This window comes from Periplaneta americana, chromosome 1 (genome assembly GCF_040183065.1).
Source record: "Periplaneta americana isolate PAMFEO1 chromosome 1, P.americana_PAMFEO1_priV1, whole genome shotgun sequence".
Classification (NCBI taxonomy): Eukaryota; Metazoa; Arthropoda; class Insecta; order Blattodea; family Blattidae; genus Periplaneta; species Periplaneta americana.
The window spans coordinates 223,492,403-223,513,976 of NC_091117.1; the positions used below are offsets into that span (position 1 = coordinate 223,492,403).

Genomic DNA, 21,574 nt, shown 5'->3' on the forward strand with positions numbered 1-21,574 from the left:
TTGTTGAGTTGAAATAAATTTACAATATATTTATGTTTCCCGTAGGTGTCCGTTACAGAGAAATTTTACTGTATTAATCATACATTGTTATTATTAAAATAATAATGCATCTATTGTTCCTGAGAAAGTTAAAATTTACTCTTCAGTAAAAAATACGTTGCCTAACATTCTTGTTGCCGCTCAGCTGACCTCTTGTGTTCCTACAGGACTGAGCTAGTGGGTGACCTGTTTATCGGCTTAATTAGCCACTTGATGAATGCGATTTTCACGTCAAGTTCTGATGATGCCTTCAAGCGTCCTCCTCGACTTTGACTTTGTTTGCTGCTTGTCTGCGAAGGTCTCCAGGGATCATGGCGGTGAGCGCAGTTCCCAGCAGCAAGGTGGCTGTCATGAAGAGATTCGACCACATGTCGCCCACCTCCCGTACCATCCAGCTGTACAGGACGGCGTGAAATATCCCCATCAGCTGCGTGACGAGGATGATGAGTCCTGCTGTGGTTCCCTCGGACTCGGGGTACGTTATCTCAGACCCGAGTTCGAAGCCCACTGGCATATAGCCACCCACAAAGCACCTGAGAAACAGTACAGTAGGTTAAATAATAATACAGTTGAACTAATTGGACCGGAGGTAGTTCGGATTATAAAACACTAGTGGCTTGTGCAGCAAATGCTGCAAACTAAATTAATTAGATATTCAAATAAAAATTTTGTGCGAGATCGTGCGTATTTGCTTGGTTTCCGCACAAAACCAATCCGCGGAAAGTGTAAAATTCCACATTCAGTATTCCCAACCTAACACACATAACAATTTCCCTCTTCTTACCGCTTAAGTGACATATTGATTTTACTGCTTTAGGCTTTTAACATATTATTTTTAGAGACGTTCAATATAGTAATAATTATAAATTGGAAACTTACCACTGCAATTTCACCTAAATTGCACTATTAATTATTCTTTTTAAATATTTGCAAAAATTAAGTAAACGCTACAACTCCACTAAAGTTACTGCATTCGTGATACATGTAACATTAAGGAAGCCGTGAAAAAATCAACAAGATTCCAGATGCCGATGTTATTACTGCAATATGTTATATAAATAATATTGTTAAAATATTAAAATGAAAAATAAATCATTACATAACCTTACCGTTTGTTTTAAGTTCGCATTTATAGACTGGGGGGGGGGGAAGACAGACGTATATCACGGCCTGCTGGAGTATAGTAAACACAGAAAATATTTTAAAGCAACAATGTTGAAGATAGATATTTTTGTTTTGCAAATTTGCCGTCATTGAACAGAAACCAAGATGGAGATTTCATTGCAACTAATTAGAAATTCCTCTTTCAGGTATGTAATAAACGATCTTTGCACAAAATAATGTACGATACACAAGCGGTATGTTTTCTTTCAATTCTCGGAAATTAAAAAAGCTCAACTACGTTTCGATTTTTCAAAGTTTTCCTCGAACATGAAAACTTCAACATACCGCTCTTGTAACACATATTACTATTTCAGGTTTATTTTTCAATGAAGAATAGGCCTACCTCTCATTTTAAAAGTTATTTGCTTCCATGATAATGAAACATACTCTCTCTGAATGTTTTTATGCCAAATACTTTTTCTTAAATCTATCCATCTTCAGTTTTTGAGTGTAAAAGCGAAAAACGCAGGTCATTGTGGATTGTAGGTGAGAGTTAAGAAAATGTCAGATTTGCCATGCTTTCGAACAAAAGACATAGCATATCTTGGTTTAGCTGCTGCATGTTTCGTGAACTACCTTGAAATGTAGAGGGTAGAATCATTTTATTCTGCTAAGAGATCTTGCTGAAATGATAGGGAGACTACAAAATCTTGTAGGCCTCTTATTTTATCAGTAAGTAATACCTTTTGGTCTTTTCTTAGGAACTGTGATTTTTGCGCTCTCTCCAGACAATACTGGAGAGAATCACTCATATAAATATACACACCACACCGCCATTATATATATGAAAAATACCCACACCACTTGATTAATAACTATAAAAATATATCATTTTTAATAACAATAATTTTAACTTATGTAAGTTTTGAAGTTTTCAGTAACATATACTGTATATATTATACAGCCGTCACTCAGTAAATTATGGAAATGAAAATCTAATTTAAGATATTCTCTACGGCTACTTATAGAACCCCAAAAGGTTTGAGTTTCATATCATCAATAAGCTATATCATTAATATGTATATTAGTGACTTGTTTTTAGTAAGTCTTAAAAGTGTTTAATCAATTATAGAGACGTTATAAAAAATTACACAAATGAAGATCGACATATTGTTGTCATTATGATGTCACAGAATTTGCTCTAAATATGTCAGCAATCCTGCATGGCCTTCGTGTAATAATGCTTATTGTAGTGTGTGTGTTTTGTTTTATTCTGAAAAGCCATTGTCTCAGAACTGACGACAGATAGATTTTGCAAAATAGGAAAATTATGTAAGAAAATTGACATTTCACTGAAAACTACTATTTTTCTGAAACTCATTGGGTTCCAAGGGTCAAAATGAGGAGTCATTCATTAAAATCCGTTCAGTCGTTTTCCCGTAATTTTTATTACCAGTTCAAATGATATATATAGATATGGAATTACTCTTACTTGATCACTTACCCTACAAAACCTGACGTCACGTACACGAGAGCTTTCGATTCCGTTCTTAAAGCGAAGGTAAATGACAGCATACCCAGAGTGGACATCACGTACACTGCAACTGTAGTTTCCCTGAAATTTGTAGTGATTTTGATTTAATCCGGCAATGGTATGTTACTCGTACAAAAACATTATTAGTTATTCCATTGTTGCATCTTATAAATTATGTTATGTTATGTTATGTTATGTTATGTTATGTTATGTTATGTTATGTTATGTTATGTTATGTTATGTTATGTTATGTTATGTTATGTCATGTCATGTTACGTTATGTTATGCTATATTACGTCACGCTACGTTACACTATATTACGTTGTGCTATGATGTTTTATATTATATTATTACAGAGGTGGCCAAATTTTTAGACTGAAGTGATTACATGTGCAACATTGCTGTATTTGTTGGCAGAAATAATGAACAAAAAATTGAGTTTGGAGGTTACTATTATTTTGTGAACATTCCCTTATTATTCATTAACGTGTTGATTTTGTCAGGGATGCTGGAAACCAAAGTTTGTTCAGTATAGGTCACAGATTTTCAATTGGTTTCGTATTCGGCCTTTTTCAGGCCATGGGAGAGCAGATTGTTGAATATCTTCTGCAGTATATAATTAAAACACCAATAGTACCAACATAGCCACACAAAATATTCCCAACCATTGGAAAAATATACCAGAAGACGTAAACAATCATATTTACAACCATATAGAATCCGTGAATTGATACTGATAGTCGATATGACGAATTATATTATGTTTTAAAGAAAAACGTTCAAGTCATAGCCTGGGAGTCTCATTTCTAGACACAGGATTTGGCCTTTCGTCCTTCTAATATAGGAATTATAGTGACAGCAAAGGATTAGGGTAAAAATAAAATAAAGTTACTACTAATAACATATAGAAGACAATTTTGCTTACTTTCAAGAATTCCACTCACTTGTATTTACGCGTCTTGTCCAAAATAATCCCAAAGATCACGGAGCCCACCATTCCAGCCACCATAAATACGAAACCAACTTGACCAGCAAATTCTTCTCCTTTCTGTAACAATTATTTGTGTGTTAGGCCTAGTGCATGACAGTCAATATATCGCACTAGACATAAATAATCGTAATTTTTATTGTCCCATAAGCATTATAATTTTTTCTGAAAGTCAACAGTTGGAAGTTGTTCCAGTTTTTAATTTTAATTTCTGCAATATTGACACAGCGTGTTCATTCAGAGTGTTCTGCCCAAGGGCAGGTATTTCACTGCAAACTCAGCATTCTCCAATCTTTCCTATTTTCTGCCTTCCTCTTAGTCTCCGCATATGATCCATATAGGCCTATCTTAATGTCGTCTATCATCTGATATCTTCTTCTGCCCCACACTTTTATTCCGTTCACTATTCCTTCCAGTGCATCCTTCGGTAAACAGTTTCTTCTTAGTCATTGGTCCAGTCAATTTGTTTATCTCTTCCTGATCAGTTTCAGTACTATTTCTTCTAGTACAGTTTCATTTTTTATTCTGTCTGTCCATTTCATATGCTCCATTCTTCTCCTTATCGATATTTCAAATGCTCTAGTTTTTTCTCTTCACTTAGTCGTAATATCCATGTTTCTGCTCCCATACAATGCCACACTCCACACAAAGCACTTCACTATTCTCTTCCTTACTTCTTTTTTCAGAGGTCCGCAGAAGATGCTTCTTTTCCTATTAAAAGCTTCCTTGGCCTTTGCTATCCTCCTTTTGACTTCCTGGCAGCAGCTCATGTTACTAGTTGTAGTACACCCCAAGTATTTGAATCTGTCCACTTATTCCACTGCCTCATTTCGAGTTCGACCGCCTATTAAGATAAATAATTGAGTATAAATATGAATTGAACCGAACTTTAAGATACTGTTATCAAAAATTATTTTTAATTCACAATTCAGCTATGGCCAGCTTTTTAATGGTTACGTACAAAAATTATTTTAATAATAATAATAATAATAATAATAATTACACATTAGGTCATGTAGAAATATGTCGCTTTCAATAGTACTATTTTAAAATACAGTAAAACTTCTCCTAACGGACATCTCTGAATAGCGGACACCTGTAAATAAAGGACTTTTTCAGTTCCCTGACAGAAATACATGGCATAAAATGGAGATACTACTTCTTAATAACGGACGAGGAGACACTGAAAATTATTTCTCTATAGCGAATTGAAACTTCCGAATAACGGACAGCTTGAAAAGAATCTCTTGCAATTCGTCGAATTCAAATGAATTGATTAATGGACATGATTTCTTATTACGGGGCATTGTTGCGTGTTAGAACCTAAAATAATCAATGTTGCCAATTCAGCGGTTTTCCCGCTAGATCTGGCTTTTTTCTTTGTTAGTTTAGCGGGTAAAATTGATGAAATTTGTATTCAGCAAATCTAGTCTTTCAGGTAAGGCTCCCTGTAAAGCAGATTTGAATAATTTCAAGGGAAAAATTGTTCCGGGGCCGGGTATCGATCCCGGGACCTCTGGTTGAACGTACCAGCGCTCTTTCCAACTGAGCTACCCGGGAACTCCACCCGACACCGTCTCAACTTTTCCCTTTATATCCTTTATATGTGTGGATATAAAGGGAAAAGTTGAGACGGTGTTGGGTGGAGTTCCTGGGTAGCTCAGTTGGAAAGAGCGCTGGTACGTTCAACCAGAGGTCCCGGGATCGATACCCGGCCCCGGAACAATTTTTCCCTTGAAATTATTCGAAATTTGTATTGCTGATATAGGGATTTGACGGGTACTTTTACCACTCACAGCGGGAAAATAATATCACTTTACATTGAAAATATAGCAATTTAGCGGTTTCTGCAATGTTTCATAGCGGATTTTTAAGAATAGAGTTGACAACACTGAACATAATATGTAACTGCATTTCTTCATAAAAACGTATGCTGTTGCTGTTTCTTGTGAAGTTTGTGCCGTATTTGTTAAAATGTCACAGACACGCAAGCGATTAACATTAATAGAACTATGTAATGTCATGAAAATAAACCTTCATAACTAAAAACCAGTGTTAATACAACAATTTTTTCACATTTTCATACACTGAAAATATTCTTAAAGTTGTGCCCAACATTTTTGGTACACTCTGTAGAAACCTTAGGCCTAATTCATATAATTGCACATACTGGAAAGTAGATGAGGATCAGCTGGTTGAGCAAAGTGCTAAGAGAATTGAGGACCGACACGTCCAGGCTGTACGTGATGAGCAGCAACACGAAGCCTTTGTTGATCATCAACCTCTTCACTCCCAACAGGAACGATTCTTCTTCGCTGGCAGCTTGGATCTTCAACGCCTGTTCCGGACTGGGTGGCAAGGGCGGTGCCTTCTGGAAGCCTGGACATATACAGTATACATATGTATGTCTGCTGGGACATATAACAATCTTATATGACATTATTTTTCTTTCTTTCTTTGTATCTTTTTTTTCGGCATTTGATTTTTGTCAGAATTAGGCTCTTTATCATTTCATACGATTTGAACCTTAGACAACAAACGTGTTATCAGGACATACACCGAAAGCAACCGGTATTTCTTAAGTCATAACCAAAACAGAGATACGATATTAATAATTATTATTCATTTATTCATTTTGATTATGAAGAAAGAATACAAATTATAAAAACTTTAGTAAGCGTTGTTTCTTAATAGACGTCCTATCCAAGGATACTTTACACGACCTACGTTCTAATTTGAAATGTGAAAGTTGACCCCGCTTACCCCACTTCTGGTTTCTTCCGGAAAATAAAAGTACCACCAATCGATTCTCTATATAGGCTTTGGATAAGAATTTGTGTTATGTTGTGTTACGTTGCGTTATGTTTTATGTTATGTTACTTTTATGTTGTTATGTTATGTTACGTTTTATGTTGTTTTGTTAGTTTTATGTTATGCAATGTTGCCTTATGTTATTTTATGTTATGCAATGTTATATGCATTTTCTTACTGCGTAGAGTAATTTTAATTTTTACTTAATTAATAAAAAAAATGCTTCTCTCTTCTTAACTTTTACAATAAACTGTCTAGCTTTTATTAATCAGTTAATCTTTTAGTACTTTGATTTTTATTGTATTTGTAAATTTAATATTAATTGTAATTTATACTTGTAATTGTATTCTTAATATTGTAGTTGTAATCCCCTGGTAGAGGGGAAGAGAAGGCCTGATGACCTTATCTCTACCAGGTTAAATAAATAAATAAAAAAATAAAATAAATAAAAATGTTATGTTTTATGTTATGTTATATTTTGTTAGTTTTAGTGTTAGTAGTAATGGTAGTGGTTGTGTTGTGTTGAGTTGGTCGACAATTGTAATGACAAGTGGAAGGGAGCGGAATATAAAGCATACACGCTGTAAAACGTTTGTGGACTGATAGGAGTTTTAAGCATGCTAGCCTCTAGTCTATTGGTCAAGGTTTTGTCACATAAAAAGAGAGACTAACAAAGACCATATAGGTCTGCAGAGTGTTTCAGAAGAATAGTAAATACAGTGGTGGCAGTATGGACTGTTCTGGCTAAGAAAAGCTTAGCCTATATATAAACTTGTGTTCAGTTTCTAATGGATGTGGAAATATAGCTGTTTGAATGTTCACCATAACATACATTATAAATGGTATGAAGAAACGACAAAATTATTGAATAATTTCGAGGGAAAAATTGTTCCGGGGCCGGGTATCGAGCCCGGGACTTTTGGTTAAACGTACCAACAAAATTATTACTTACTATTGACTACGTATAAAGGAGTAGCACGTCTCGCTCTTCTGGGATTGTGTTGAGTGCAGCATTGTTCATAATTGGTGTAGAGCTATAGCGAAATAGCTGCTTGTATTTTCCTTGGGTACAAGGATGGGCATGTTCTTCCAGTATGACAGAGCCTCTGTACATTTTTGCCATCAAGTAATGCATCATTTAAATCTCACATTTCCCGAACAATGAATCGGCCGCTATGATTACTGTCATTGGCCACCAAAGTCTCCAGACTTCACTCCTATCTCTGTACTGTTTTACTTGCTTTGACGTTGGGGTTTAGTCGTTAAATATAGCATTACTACTGGGTTACTTTTGCATGAACAACAAACACAGTGCAAATACTCACCAGCTACGACGAGGATTAATGCTAATGTACACACGCCTGCGGTGACGTTAAACAATACAGAGAGGTCTGATCCGATGTCGTCAACGTTATCATGATTCTTGACGAAGAACGGTGGCATAAGGAACCCTGCTGCCACTCCAACCTGTGGGTACAATTCATACATTAATAGACAAGCAGATCTTGAACTCAGTATAAATGATTGAGATACTACTGAATACTATTACTATTTCATATTACTCCCCAAAAATAGTGTGCGCAATGATTTACCAGTTTAAATAAAATGCTTAACCACAATATGCGCATTTCATAATATGGTTTATGGTTTAACATATGCATGTAAATACAATGGTTGATCACTAAACTGAAAACAATTGACATCACATTCCCTCTGTTTCTCGATCTGTTCACGTCAACGGCCTTATCTTTAATTATATTCAAACAACAGGATCACCAACATCTAATCACTCAACAGCTGAACAAGGTGGTTAATAGGCCTATAACTTCTTTGTCTCCGACTAGAATTCAAAATTGACTATAGAAAAATACGATTTTATACTTCAATAATAATAATAATAATAATAATAATAATAATAATAATAATAATAATAATAATAATAATAATAATAATAATAATAATAATAATAGAACTCGACAGACAATAAGAAACGAAGCTGTGTTGGAAAGAGTGAATGAAGAAAGAATGATGCTGAAACTGATCAGAAAGAGGAAAAGGAATTGGTCGGTTTTTTTTTTAATTCCCGAGACTCTGTTATGCACTTAACGCCCGTGTATTGCATATTGTTTTTTGCACAGCCATAATAAAATATCTTTATTTTATTTATTACGTATTTTAGTTATTTTGAACATTAGTATTTTGAACTGAACGCTACGTTTGTCATTTTGTTAATGGCAATGTGTAAGTTTCTAGATGACCATGTTTTATATTCTTTTGTTTTATTTGTTGGATGCGACTGTCTTTTATGTGTATGTATTGTTGTTGTTGTTGTTTTCTAATGCCAGGCGTTTGACAATAAAGTCATTTGACCTCTTGCACTCCAATATTTTTCAAAGATATTATCATGACCAGCCACTGAAGCACAGATTTTGAGGTGTTCCGAATCCATTTCTTGGTTTGAGTTGCACAATGGGCAGTTAGGGGACTGATATATTCCAATTCTATGCAGGTGTTTGGCCAAACAATCATGGCCTGATGCCAATCTAAATGCAGCTACAGACGATTTTCGTGGTAAATCGGGAATTAACTGTGGATTTTGATGCAGAGAGTTCCATTTTTTCCCTTGGGATTGAGTTATCAAACTTTGTATGTAGATTTAATAAATCTCTTCACAGAGTAATACGTAGATTTAGTAACAAGTCTGTAAGTAGTGTATGTATTGTTCGGATAAATAAAAGCTATTGCAATGTACGACATTGAATGACAGTCTTTATTTCATAACATTTAATAATTGTTCAAATTTCACGTTCAATTTTAAAGTTAATAAAATATAAAGTTACAGTTTGTCCTGTCAGAGTTCTTGGTGTTGTAAGTAATTTACTTACTGCACTGTTATTTCCAGTAGCCTATTTCAGTACTAACCATTGAACGTGTTGTATCTTCACGTTACATGGGATGCAACAATGATGGTAAGTATGCACAAAGAGCATGATTATATCTAAGTATGTGAACATTGACTTTCTACTAAATCGACGGAGCAGTGTAGTAAGATTAAATCTGTCATAGAGGACGACAGCTTCAAAAAAATTCCACCTGAAGATCTGGATATAAGTAACATCAATGTCCATAAACTACGACAAAATCTTAGGAAACAAGAGTACGGCAAATGGTGTGCCCTTTCACACAAAGGAAAAGGTGTTGTTTTATTTCAAGAATATACTCCCGGAAATAAATGGATTTTTTCTAAGGAGGGTCTGTCTTCCTCTGAATGGCGGGACGCAATTAAGATTAATGCTAACGTAGCACCAGTGAGAAGTCTTCATGGGAGATCCTTGGACGGTTTACGTTGCAGATACTGCAACGAGATTGAAACCTTAGCACACGTCCTAGGATCCTGTCAGCATGGAGAACTCCTGAGAAATTCACGCCATCATAACATCCGAAAACTAATAGCACAAGCCCTTAGAAAAAGATCCTTCGAGGTCCATGAAGAGGTGCACTGCGTTGCGTCTAAAGGCGGCGGAATTAGAAGAGCGGACATCGTGGCTCTAGACAAGACTAATAGTAAAGGCTTTATACTGGACCCAACTGTTAGATTTGAGATGAGCCAGACCCAACCATATGAGGTCAACAAAGAGAAAACAAATTTATGAGCCTACTATTCCGTAGTTTCGAGAAAAATATCAGATGGAAGGCACCTGGGAAGTACATGGTTTAATGATCGGAGCGAGGGGCACCATCCCACGATCAACTGTAAACACAATCAAACCATTTGGCATCCATGACATCATTCCAAAAATAATTACTTCTAGCATTAAAGGGTCTGTGGCGATTCTGAAATAGTAATATGCGTTACAAGAGCGGTACGTTGAAGTTTTCATGTTCGAGGAAAAGTTTGAAAAAGCGAAACATAGTTGAGCTTTTTTAATTTCCGAGAATTGAAAGAAAACATACCGCTCGTGTATCGTACATTATTTTGAGCGAAGATCGTTTATTACATACCTGAAAGAGGAATTTCTAATTAGTTGCAATGAAATCTCCATCTTGGTTTCTGTTCAATGACGGCAAATTTGCAAAACAAAAATATCTATCTTCAACATTGTTGCTTTAAAATGTTTTCTGTGTTTACTATACTCCAGCAGGCCGTGATATACGTCTGTCTTTTTTCCCCCCAGTCTATGATGAGTCTGGAATCTTGTTGATTTTTTCACGACTTCCTTAATGTTACTTGCATCACGAATGCAGTAACTTTAGTGGAGTTGTAGAGTTTACTTAATTTTTGCAAATATTTAAAAACAATAATTAACAGTGCAATTTAGGTGAATAGGTTAGGTTGGGAATACTGAATGTGGAATTTTAGACTTTCCGCGGATTGGTTTTGTGCGGAACCCAAGCAAATACGCACGATCTCGCACAAAATCATTTATACGGAATATCATAATCCCTGCCTTCTGTCCGTTAGTGCGTGATTGTTACAATATATGTACAAATTTATTATTTCTTAAATTTAAGCTCCTAGTTCACATTTCAATTTGACTCATCTACTATACTGTAATCGTTATTACTCTTCAATGTGTGTTATTCTGTGTTTTTGGCAACCCAGGATGCCTGGGCAGACTATTTCTTGGAAATAAATTATATATATATATATATATATATATATATATATATATATATATATATATGTATATCTTACGGCCACTATTTTTGACAGCTGTACATGTTGTGGCTTTCGTACCTGATTTCCGAACACTCCTATAGAACAAGCCGTTGACACTTGATCGGAGCCGAACCACACGGCTGCTAGTCTGGGAGGGATGCTGAGCATGAACACCTGGGACATGGCGACGAAGGTCTGTCCCACGAAGGTGACCCAAAATCTGCCGGGTGCAACAGATAGCGCCTTAATCCATGACCCCAGGGCAGTTCCTAGCGCTCCCAGGAAGATGGCCCATCTCAAGCCCTGAAATTACCAAAGATATACAGTGTGGATGGTAACCTCTGTACTAAAATAAAACTGGTAATAGGTCATGAGGATAGATTTGAAAAATCTAAATAAGTTTTTTTCTCTAACATTCACCGTTTTAGAGAAAATCGTTATGTTTCTATAAAGTATTTGGCAACATTACAGCTACTGCAATAACTCTAACAAGTCCGGCCTGTATTCCTTACCTTCCCCTCCCCCTCTCCTGTACTCAATTCTGTACAGTGTTTGCGTGGTGTATTTTAATTCTTACAAGTAGGAAGTAATCTAAACTTTCACTAATATGAGACGGAAACTGAAAAGTTAGTGGTATTTAAAAAGGGCGCGTCAGCTACTATGGCTACTTGTGCCCTTATCTAAAATCCTTCACAAAACAGAAACACAATGCAATCATCAGAATGCTTACTTACTTACTGACTTTTAAGGAAACCGGAGATTCATTGCCGCCCTCACATAAGCCCGCCATTTGTCCCTATCCTGAGCAAGATTAATCCATTCTCTATCATCATATCCCACCTCCCCCAAATCAATTTTAATATTATCTTCCCATCTACGTCTCGGCCTCTCCAAAGGTCTTTTCCCTCCGGCCTCCCAACTAACACTCTATATGCATTTCTGGATTCGCCCATAGGCCTACGTGCTACATGCCCTGCCTATCTCAAACGTCTTGATTTAATGTTCCTAATTATATCAAGTGAAGAATACAATGCGTGCAGTTCTGTATTGTGTAACTTTCTCCATTCTCCTGTAACTTCATCCCTCTTAGCCCCAAATATTTTCCTAAGCACCTTATTCTCAAACACCCTTAACCTATGTTCCTCTCTCAAAGTGAGAGTCCAAGCTTCACAATCATAAAGAACAACCGGTAATATAACTGTTTTATAAATTCTAACTTTCAGATTTTTTGACAGCAGACTGGATGATAAAAGCTTCTCAACCGAATAATAACAGGCATTTCCCATATTCATTCTGTGTTTAATTTCCTCCCGAGTATCATTTATATTTGTTACAGTTGCTCCCAGGTATTTGAATTTTTCCACCTCTTCAAAAGATAAATTTCCAATTTTTATATTTCCATTTCATACAATATTCTGGTCACGAGACATAATCATATACTTTGTCTTTTCGGGATTTACTTCCAAACCTATCTTTTTACTTGCTTCAAGTAAAATTCTCCTATTTTCCCTAATCGTTTGTGGATTTTCTCCTAACATATTCACGTCATCCGCATAGACAAGCAGCTGATGTAACCCGTTCAATTCCTAATGGCATAATCTAGAGAAAAGTTAAAAAGTAAAGGTGATAGTGCATCTCCTTGCTTTAGCCCGCAGTGAATTGGAAACGCATCTGACAGAAACTGACCTACACGGACTCTGCTGTACGTTTCACTGAGACACCTGTATACAGTATATTAAAGTAAAAATTAAGTCGCTCTAATATCACCAATATAAACCATGGAAGACACCAGGGAGATATGCTGTAGGCCTATGAGATGTGTACAGTGTTTGCGTGGTGTATTTTAATTCTTGCAAGTAGGAAGTGATCTGAACTTTCACTAATACGAGACGGAAACTGAAAATGAAAGTAATTTGCTGATACCGAAAAAAAAATATCACAGAAGCTAGAACACCGAACCCTGGAAGCAATGTCCACAATAAAGAGCCGTCGTCTTGACCCGTGCTCGACCGTGAGTTCGTATTCCGCTCAGTCTGGTTACTTCCTTGGATTTCTCGCGAGGTTTTTGGGAACTGTAATGCGTACATCAGGTAATTCCATGACGAATCCTCAGATTCTTCCCGTAAAAATACCATTCCGCTGTCACCAGTTCATAATCGCTCAGTTGATACAACGTCACTAAACAACGGGTGCAGGCTCACAATATTTTCCTAATACTGTATATATGGGTACTACCGAATAGTAATAGGCTAAGTAGAAGCATAGGCCTATAGCTATTATAGTACACAATGTACGTACAGTAGGCTATTAAAGTAAATATCAGACATTATGTTTTCATAAATTCCATAAATGAAATTAACCAGATTATTATCCAACCAAACAAAAAAATCTTGGATGAAAATATAAATTTTAGTAAAGATCATAATACGGTCTGCGCCAAAACAAGCAATACTGAAATTATCGCTAATCTGCTGTCCACGTTTCCCTAGTAGCCCTAGTAGCCAAGACTCTGGAATTCGCTACCTGCTAGCATCAGGGACTGTCGAAATAAAATTAAATTCAAACGAAAACTTACTAGGCACTTGGTCAGTAATTGATTACTTGTAAATAGTTTCTTTAATCTATCACAAAATATTTCAATATTCAGTAATTTCATCACTATAAAATTTTGTTATTCTAGATTTAATTTGTAATTCAGTAAATATAAAATATTCTTTGTTTCTCTATGATAAATTATGTAGCTTTAATTATTCTGGTAATCTTTTCGTACTTTGATTTTATTCTAATTGTAAATTTAATACTAATTGTAATGCTATTTGTAATTGTAATTGTAAATCTAATACTAATTGTAATTTTATTGTTGATATTGTAGTTGGAATCTCCTGGTAGAGGGGCAGAGAAGGCCTGACGGCCTTATCTCTACCAGGTTAAATAAATAAATACTAATACTAATACTACAATAGTTTGACGTGTTGTGAATTCAGTGTTATGTTGATTTCTGCATTTATGGTTTCTACATCATCCAGCATTACTTCCGGTCATAAGGAGTGGGGTGTCAGAATAGGCCGAGCTTTCCCCAGGTCAAAGAGCAGTACCAGGAGCGATTTAACAAATAACACAACAAAGTTAGCTGTTGTCTAGAAGTTCCGTCTTACGGAATCAGTTCTATGCCGCCTTGCATGTTATAATGACTTACCTTGATTTTCAGAGTATGTTTGCAATTTCAGTACTTGGTATGACCGGAAATAATGCTCCTCTGTTGTGAGAACCATATTATTGCAGAAATCAACAGAACACTGAATTCACAATTCACAAACTGTTGTATACAATAAATAAATACTTCGTTGCTATGGAAACGTGGACAGCAGATGAGTTACAGACATACACAAATTCCACAATTTGGGACATCTGGCCGAAATCTACGGCTGACCACTAGGATTCAGAATACAAAGCAGAGGTTAAATGAAAAATACAATATGATTGCGGAGAGAATACGGAACAATGATACATTTAAAAATAAAGTACAATTTGATTTCGGAGAAACATGAGATGAAAATACATTGAAGAGTAATGAAATTAAGTAAAAAAAATTACATAGTATTATACAAGTGATTGTGTAAAATGGATAATGAATCTCGCAATACCACTAAACAAATTTTGTTAATGTCCTCATTAGAAAATTTAAGAGAAAGGAGAATGGTTTTGGTTAACTTAAATGAAGTTCCCCTAGCGCCAAAAAGAAGTCCTTTCACTTCCCATGTATTAATATTCATTTTGTATCTCTCACTGAAGTGAAGAATACATGGGTTGTAAACAGACTTCTTTTCATCGTTAACGTTATTGGCTTGTTGATCATCCTTCTCAAAACGGACAGTGGGGTCAAGAATGAGGCTTCTTTGATTCCGGCGATCGATGGCTATAATGTCTGCTCTTCTCGTTGACCCATTCTCAGCCAAGCAGTAAACCTCCCACTTTGCCTTCCGAGGAGTGGTTGCGATGGAGCTTCTCACTTTATGGTGGCGATTGTTCCTCAGTAGTTCTCCTTTAGGGCAATAACCCAAAACATGCCCAAGGGTTTCTACTTCGCTGCATCCTGGATGACGACACTTTTGATCTTGAAAGGAACGACCTGGCACTGCTGCGATGTTTGTGGACATCTTTATGACATTACAAGGGGCAGTTTGGACGATATAATGAGACAAAGGTGAGTATTTATTACTGAGTACACCTATGTCTTGAATTTTTTTAATTTTTAACAAAGTCTATGTTAATAATAATTGAATTGTATATTTTTGGAATGGCATCAGTAAAAAATTTGGTTATTTTTAGTTTTTTTGTTGTTGTTTCGTAATATACATTGATTATCAATAAAAAAGCATCAGCCAGCCTATTCTTTGAAGTTCTATAGTGAAGTGAAAATTTTAATATTTTTAAGTCTGTCAATGGCTCATGTACTTTTGACATCTCTGTCAGCACTTTTTTCACTCCGTCTTTGATAAATACCAGAAAGGGTTGTATTAAAGCGTCTATAACGATCAACGGACTGAACAGTCACTCTTTTTTTATGGGCCTCCAGCGTTGATCAGTAATTGAGCCAAAAAAATTAGCTTATCCATCAGGAAGGCTTTCAATCAAGTCCGATCAAATTAAAGATTTGGAAAACCTAAAGTATTATGTGCCTGAATAACACCTAGGATTTTTTGAAGAGATGTTCAAGTTGCCTGTAAACAATGACACCCAAGAAGATGACTGAGCGGAGTGTAGATAATGCATCTTGATTACACACTTTTAACACTTTATATCACTTATGAATATAGGGCCTAGTTATAATAACCATTTTCATGTGTTTCTAGGTAATTTCCAACTTAGTTTTTATTTTAGCACATAAAAGTCATTATTATAATTATATTCTTAAGTAACAATAATAATAATAATAATAATAATAATAATAATAATAATAATAATAATAATAATTAAATGTTAAGCACAGGAACGCCATTTCTTAGTTTTATTTACGAAACAAACCAAACGAATTATCTTTGCATCAAAAACGGATGCTCCCTGGACCAAATTATCTTATTTTATAATAGTTTGAATGTAACAGAAGCCAGAAGTCTTCCTAAAGATGTTATTGCTAAAGCACTACGAAATACCGTTCCTGTACTTCTCAATTACGTAATAATAATAATAATAATAATAATAATAATAATACTTACTTACTGGCTTTTAAGGAACACGGAGGTTCCTTGCCGCCCTCACATAAGCCCGCCATTGGTCCCTATCCTGAGCAAGATTAATCCAGTCTCTATCATCACATCCCACCTCCCTCAAATACATTTTAATATTATCTTCCCACCTACGTCTCGGCCTCCCCAAAGGTCTTTTTCCCTCCGGCCACCCAACTAACTCTCTATATGCATTTCTGGATTCGCCCATACGTGCTACATGTCCTGCCCGTCTCAAACGTCTGGATTTTATGTTCCTAATTATGTCAGGTGAAATATACAATGCGTGCAGCTCTGCGTTGTGTAACTTTCTCCATTCTCCTGTAACTTCATCCCTCTTAACCCTAAATATTTTCCTAAGAATCTTATTCTCAAACACCCTTAATCTCTGTTCCTCTCTCAAAGTGAGAGTCCAAGTTTCACAGCCATACAGAACAACCGATAATATAACTGTTTTATAAATTCTAACTTTCAGATTTTTTGACAGCAGACTGGATGATAAAAGCTTCTCAACCGAATAATAACAGGCATTTCCCACATTTATTCTGCGTTTAATTTCCTCCCGAGTGTCATTTATGTTTATTACTGTTGCTCCAAGATATTTGAATTTTTCCACCTCTTGGAAGGATAAATAATGATAATAATAATAATAATAATAATAATAATAATAATAATAATAATAATAATAAAATATTAAGCACAGGAACGCCATTTCGTAGTTTTATTTACGAAACAAGCCAAACGAATTATCTTTGCATCAAAAACGGATGCTTCCTGGACCAAATTATCGCATTTTATAATTGTTTGAATGTAACAGAAGCCAGAAGTCTTCCTAAAGATGTTATTGCTAAAACACTACGAAATTGCGTTCCTGTACTTATCAATTACGTAATAATAATAATAATATTAATAATAATAATAATAATAATAATAATAATAATAATTTTTGTAGATTGCTGTGTCAATGTTACAAAATTTGGAACTGTATAATGTATAATATTTGCAGTTAATATTCTGTTAGTTAGGAAACACAAATGAATAGAAAATAAAAGCAAATACTGGTATGTCTGGTTTTAGTAATCGTTGTTCATTTTTTTTAAAAGGATATCAGTCCAACATTTAACTTCCAATTAGAAATTAAAACAGCATTGCAATCTCTCGTCTGAGAATCAAAATTGAACCATAAAACTTGGCAACTTTAATATAATTGACCACAATTTATTATTTTGCATTTTAAAATAATTTTCTGAATTCCCCAATAAAATGTGCCTGTTGTCGGATGTCCTTTCAGAAACATAGGCTACGATTCAATTTTGGGCTAAAGAGAATGTCAAGTATAAAAAAGAGCATTCCCGGCATATCTTTTTGAGTTTAACTGAAGAGTTTACGTGGAGAATGCCATCGGGGAAAATACGGTAGAAAAGTAGTTTTTTTGTTTCAAAGAGGACCATTTTGACTGTGAAGATATGCTCGAGAAAATGCTTCCAAATATTGAAAATGTGCCAGATTATCACTGTATGCAGGATGTCACAGAAACAATCACGCTCCTTCAACTTCAGTGCCCAAGCTTCAAACCTGAGGGTTTCCGGTCATCAAAACCCTATGGACTACTTTGGCAGTACTCCATATTTGGATTATTTTCAATTTAGCAGAATAACAGTCATATAGTTCTTTCAATTGCCAATAAAGGACAGCAGCTCTTTGACCTTGTGAAAGTTTTTGAAGCGATGTCAGCGGACTCTATGGAGCTGAAGGACACTGAAATATTGTGTGTACATAACGAGAATAGAGTCGCTATTTTTACGCCTATGATTTTTATTAAATATTTCCGACAAACGTAAAGATAAAGAAAATTTTATTTTATCACTGTCAAGATAAAGGTTGAGCCTTTCATGCCAGTACCTTAAGTTTTCTGTAGGTATGTAATTTTTAGAAACAAGATGTTTAGGATTTTGAACAAGTATCCTTAGTATTATTTTGAAGCATTCTATCATAAAAAAAGAGTATAGGAATATGTTTTAGCATCTGTCTGCCCTGTCAACATACTTACTTACTTACGGCTTTTAAGGAACCCGGAGGTTCATTGCCGCCCTCACATAAGCCCGCCATTGGTCCCTATCCTGAGCAAGATTAATCCAGTCTCTACCATCATATCCCACCTCCCTCAAATCCGATTTAATATTATCCTCCCATCCACGTCTCGGCCTCCCCAAAGGTCTTTTCCCCTCTGGCCTCCCAACTAACACTCTATATGCATTTCTGAATTCGCCAAAACGTGCTACATGCCCTGCCCATCTCAAACGTCTGGAATTAATGTTCCTAATTATGTCAGGTGAAGAATACAATGCGTGCAGTTCTGCGTTGTGTAACTTTCTCCATTCTCCTGTAACTTCATCCCTCTTAGCCCCAAATATTTTCCTAAGAACCTTATTCTCAAACATCCTTAATCTCTGCTCCTCTCTCAGGGTGAGAGTCCAAGTTTCACAACCATACAGAACAACCGGTAATATAACTGTTTTATAAATTCTAACTTTCAGATTTTTTGACAGCGGACTAGATGACAAAAGCTTCTCAACCGAATAATAACAGGCATTTCCCATATTTATTCTGTTATTTTTCAAATAAGGAGCCACTAATTAACTTCTTAATTAAAGTTATTAGCCACCGGCGTGGCTCAGACGGTAGCGCGTTTTCGTGCTGATCGGGACTTGCGTTCAGACTTGGATTCGATTACCACTTGGGCTGATTATCTGGTTGGGTTTTTCCGAAGTTTCTCCAACTGTAAGACGAATGTCAGGTAATCTATGGCGAGTCCTTGGCCTTATCTCGCCAAATATAATCTCGCTATCACCAATTCCATTGACATTAAACAATGCAGTAGTTGATATAGCGTCGTTAAACAACCAGATAAAAAAATAAAATTTATTTGTTTCTATGTATGACTTACGATTTATTGAATAGTATATAGACTATTATTAATCAGCTTTCGTTATCACGAGAATGGACATAATATGCTGTGGACGTAGTCAAAATACAATACAACACAACATAATGAGCAAAAAGAAAGAACACAATAGCAGATAAAATAGATTGAATGAAACATAAAAATATAAATGCTAATAAAATAAATTATATTAATTAAAATATTTATATTACTACAAAACATTCCCTAATATTATAAAATGGACTGTCAAGAAGCCATTTGTATAATAAATTCTTAAATATATTAAAATTTAAAGTGTGGTTTTCTTAGGGTAATTTATTAAAGAGTAAATGACCATTGAATTTAGACATCTCTTCGACTTAATGTAACGTAAGGTTCAACTAAACGATAATTTTGTCTAGTAGGGTGTTTGAGAATAAGGTTCTTAGGAAAATATTTGGGGCTAAGAGGGATGAAGTTACAGGAGAATGGAGAAAGTTACACAACGCAGAGCTGTACGCATTGTATTCTTCACCTGACATAATTAAGAACATTAAATCCAGACGCTTGAGATGGGCAGGGCATGTAGCACGTATGGGCGAATCCAGAAATGCATATAGAGTGTTAGTTGGGAGGCCAGAGGGAAAAAGACCTTTGGGGAGGCCGAGACGTAGATGGGAAGATAACATTAAAATGGATTTGAGGGAGGTGGGATATGATGGTAGAGACTGGATTAATCTTGCTCAGGATAGGGATCAATGGCGGGCTTATGTGAGGGCGGCAATGAACCTCCGGGTTCCTTAAAAGCCAATAAGTAAGTAAGTAAGGATATTAATGAACATTGGATTTAGTGTTGAAATTTTTTAGCCTTTCTTTAATGTTAAGAACATTATTAAAAACATATTGATTAGTTACAGTTAAATTTTTTTTCACTTTTAAATATTGGCCTGCACTGAGAGCCACAAGGAGAATCAGTGAACATTTTTAAGGCCTTTTTTTTGTACAATGAGTACTTTTGAGACTGCACTACCATTATTCCATATACGGGTACCATAAAAAGTATGCTATGGAAAAAAGCAAATTAGACGTTTTTCAGATAAATTTTTGGCATATACGTTTTAAATATTTTAAATATATATATATATATATATATATATATATATATATATATATATAACTATTGACAGCTTGATGCACACAGGATCAATATGTGGAACCCATATCATTTTAGAATCCAAAATATTATTTCTAAAAGTTTCACCTGAGAATCAATACGTTCTCTGTCAAGTTTACTTAAAGAAAATAATACATTTTGATGCTCCATTCAACAATCGGGCCACAGATGAATATACCATGATCAAAAACATAAATGACCTAAGAACCGATTCTTGAGGAACTCCGTTCTCAATAGAAAAATTCGAATAGTTCATTTAGGATAAATAGCCGTAAACACACGTAAAATGCCGACAATGATTTACTTCTCATTGTTAGGGATGCTGTATCTCAGTGAAAATCTCGAAATAGACTTTCTAAGAAACACAACAATTCATGTAATAGAAAAGTAAACAGCTAAGTAAGGACTTACCATCTTCTCGAGGAAGTACAGAGCTGGGAAAATGAGAGGCACGAAAGTTGCCAGGAAAATGATTGCAGTCCAGTCCACCGCCACGCTGTCCACGTTGTAGTACCGCATAACCACATTGTTGATAATCGCATACTGTATCCACTGAATGTTGTTAACGAACGCGAAACACACGTATATCAACAGAATCACCCATCTTCGTTTGTAAACTTTATATTCTAGTTTCCCATGAAATATATTGGTTTCCGATTTCTCTTTGGAATTACTATCCAGAGCTTGTTTAGGAACCTCGACGTAGTCTGTATTTTGTGCCATGTCATACAATAAATTAATGCGAAAAGTTCCTTCGGCTCTAGACGACTGTCCTAAGTCCAAACATTCTTTCACAACCAAAGCTGATGATGTCCAACTCCTGCACGTTCACTTAATGCTCCAATTTGCTTGCTCTATTATACTGTATTGCTGCTAAGATAATTTGCGTCTCCCCCTCTCATACGATGACAATGGAAAGAAGTAAAGTGTTTTAAATCCCAACTTCTTTCTTCTAAGTCACACAGTTACATAACACCATGCATGCTAACAAGGAAATGACAATCAAATGTAATTATTAATTACCCAATGAAATATAATAGTAGCAGTAGTAATAGCCGCTGTAGTAGTTGTAATGTTGTAGTAGTAGCTGTTGCAGTAGTGTTGTAGTAGAGTTTG

The 21,574-nt window shown here is 35.5% G+C and overlaps 1 protein-coding gene across 1 annotated transcript; it reads right to left on the bottom strand.

Annotated features, from left to right (window-relative positions):
- Positions 1-21,349, bottom strand: LOC138708516 (choline/ethanolamine transporter flvcr2b-like). Its single transcript, XM_069838635.1, has 7 exons — positions 20,870-21,349; positions 11,215-11,439; positions 7,802-7,943; positions 5,836-6,044; positions 3,622-3,725; positions 2,648-2,758; positions 1-572 (listed from the first exon to the last, which is right to left on the bottom strand). Exons 1-7 carry the CDS (start codon positions 21,179-21,181, stop codon positions 290-292), a joined length of 1,386 nt encoding a protein of 461 aa, XP_069694736.1. The 5' UTR covers positions 21,182-21,349; the 3' UTR covers positions 1-289.
- Positions 21,350-21,574: the final 225 nt, after the last annotated feature.

What these genes read in the sequence shown, in the direction of transcription:
- LOC138708516 (XM_069838635.1), bottom strand. Translation starts at nt 21,181, where the DNA reads ATGGCACAAAATACAGACTACGTCGAGGTTCCTAAACAAGCTCTGGAT. An exon ending in ATTAATCCTCGTCGTAGCTG is followed by an intron (nt 6,045 to 7,801) that starts GTGAGTATTTGC and finishes GTATATGTCCAG; the next exon opens with GCTTCCAGAAGGCACCGCCC. An exon ending in GTGACGTCAGGTTTTGTAGG is followed by an intron (nt 573 to 2,647) that starts GTAAGTGATCAA and finishes ACTGTTTCTCAG; the next exon opens with GTGCTTTGTGGGTGGCTATA.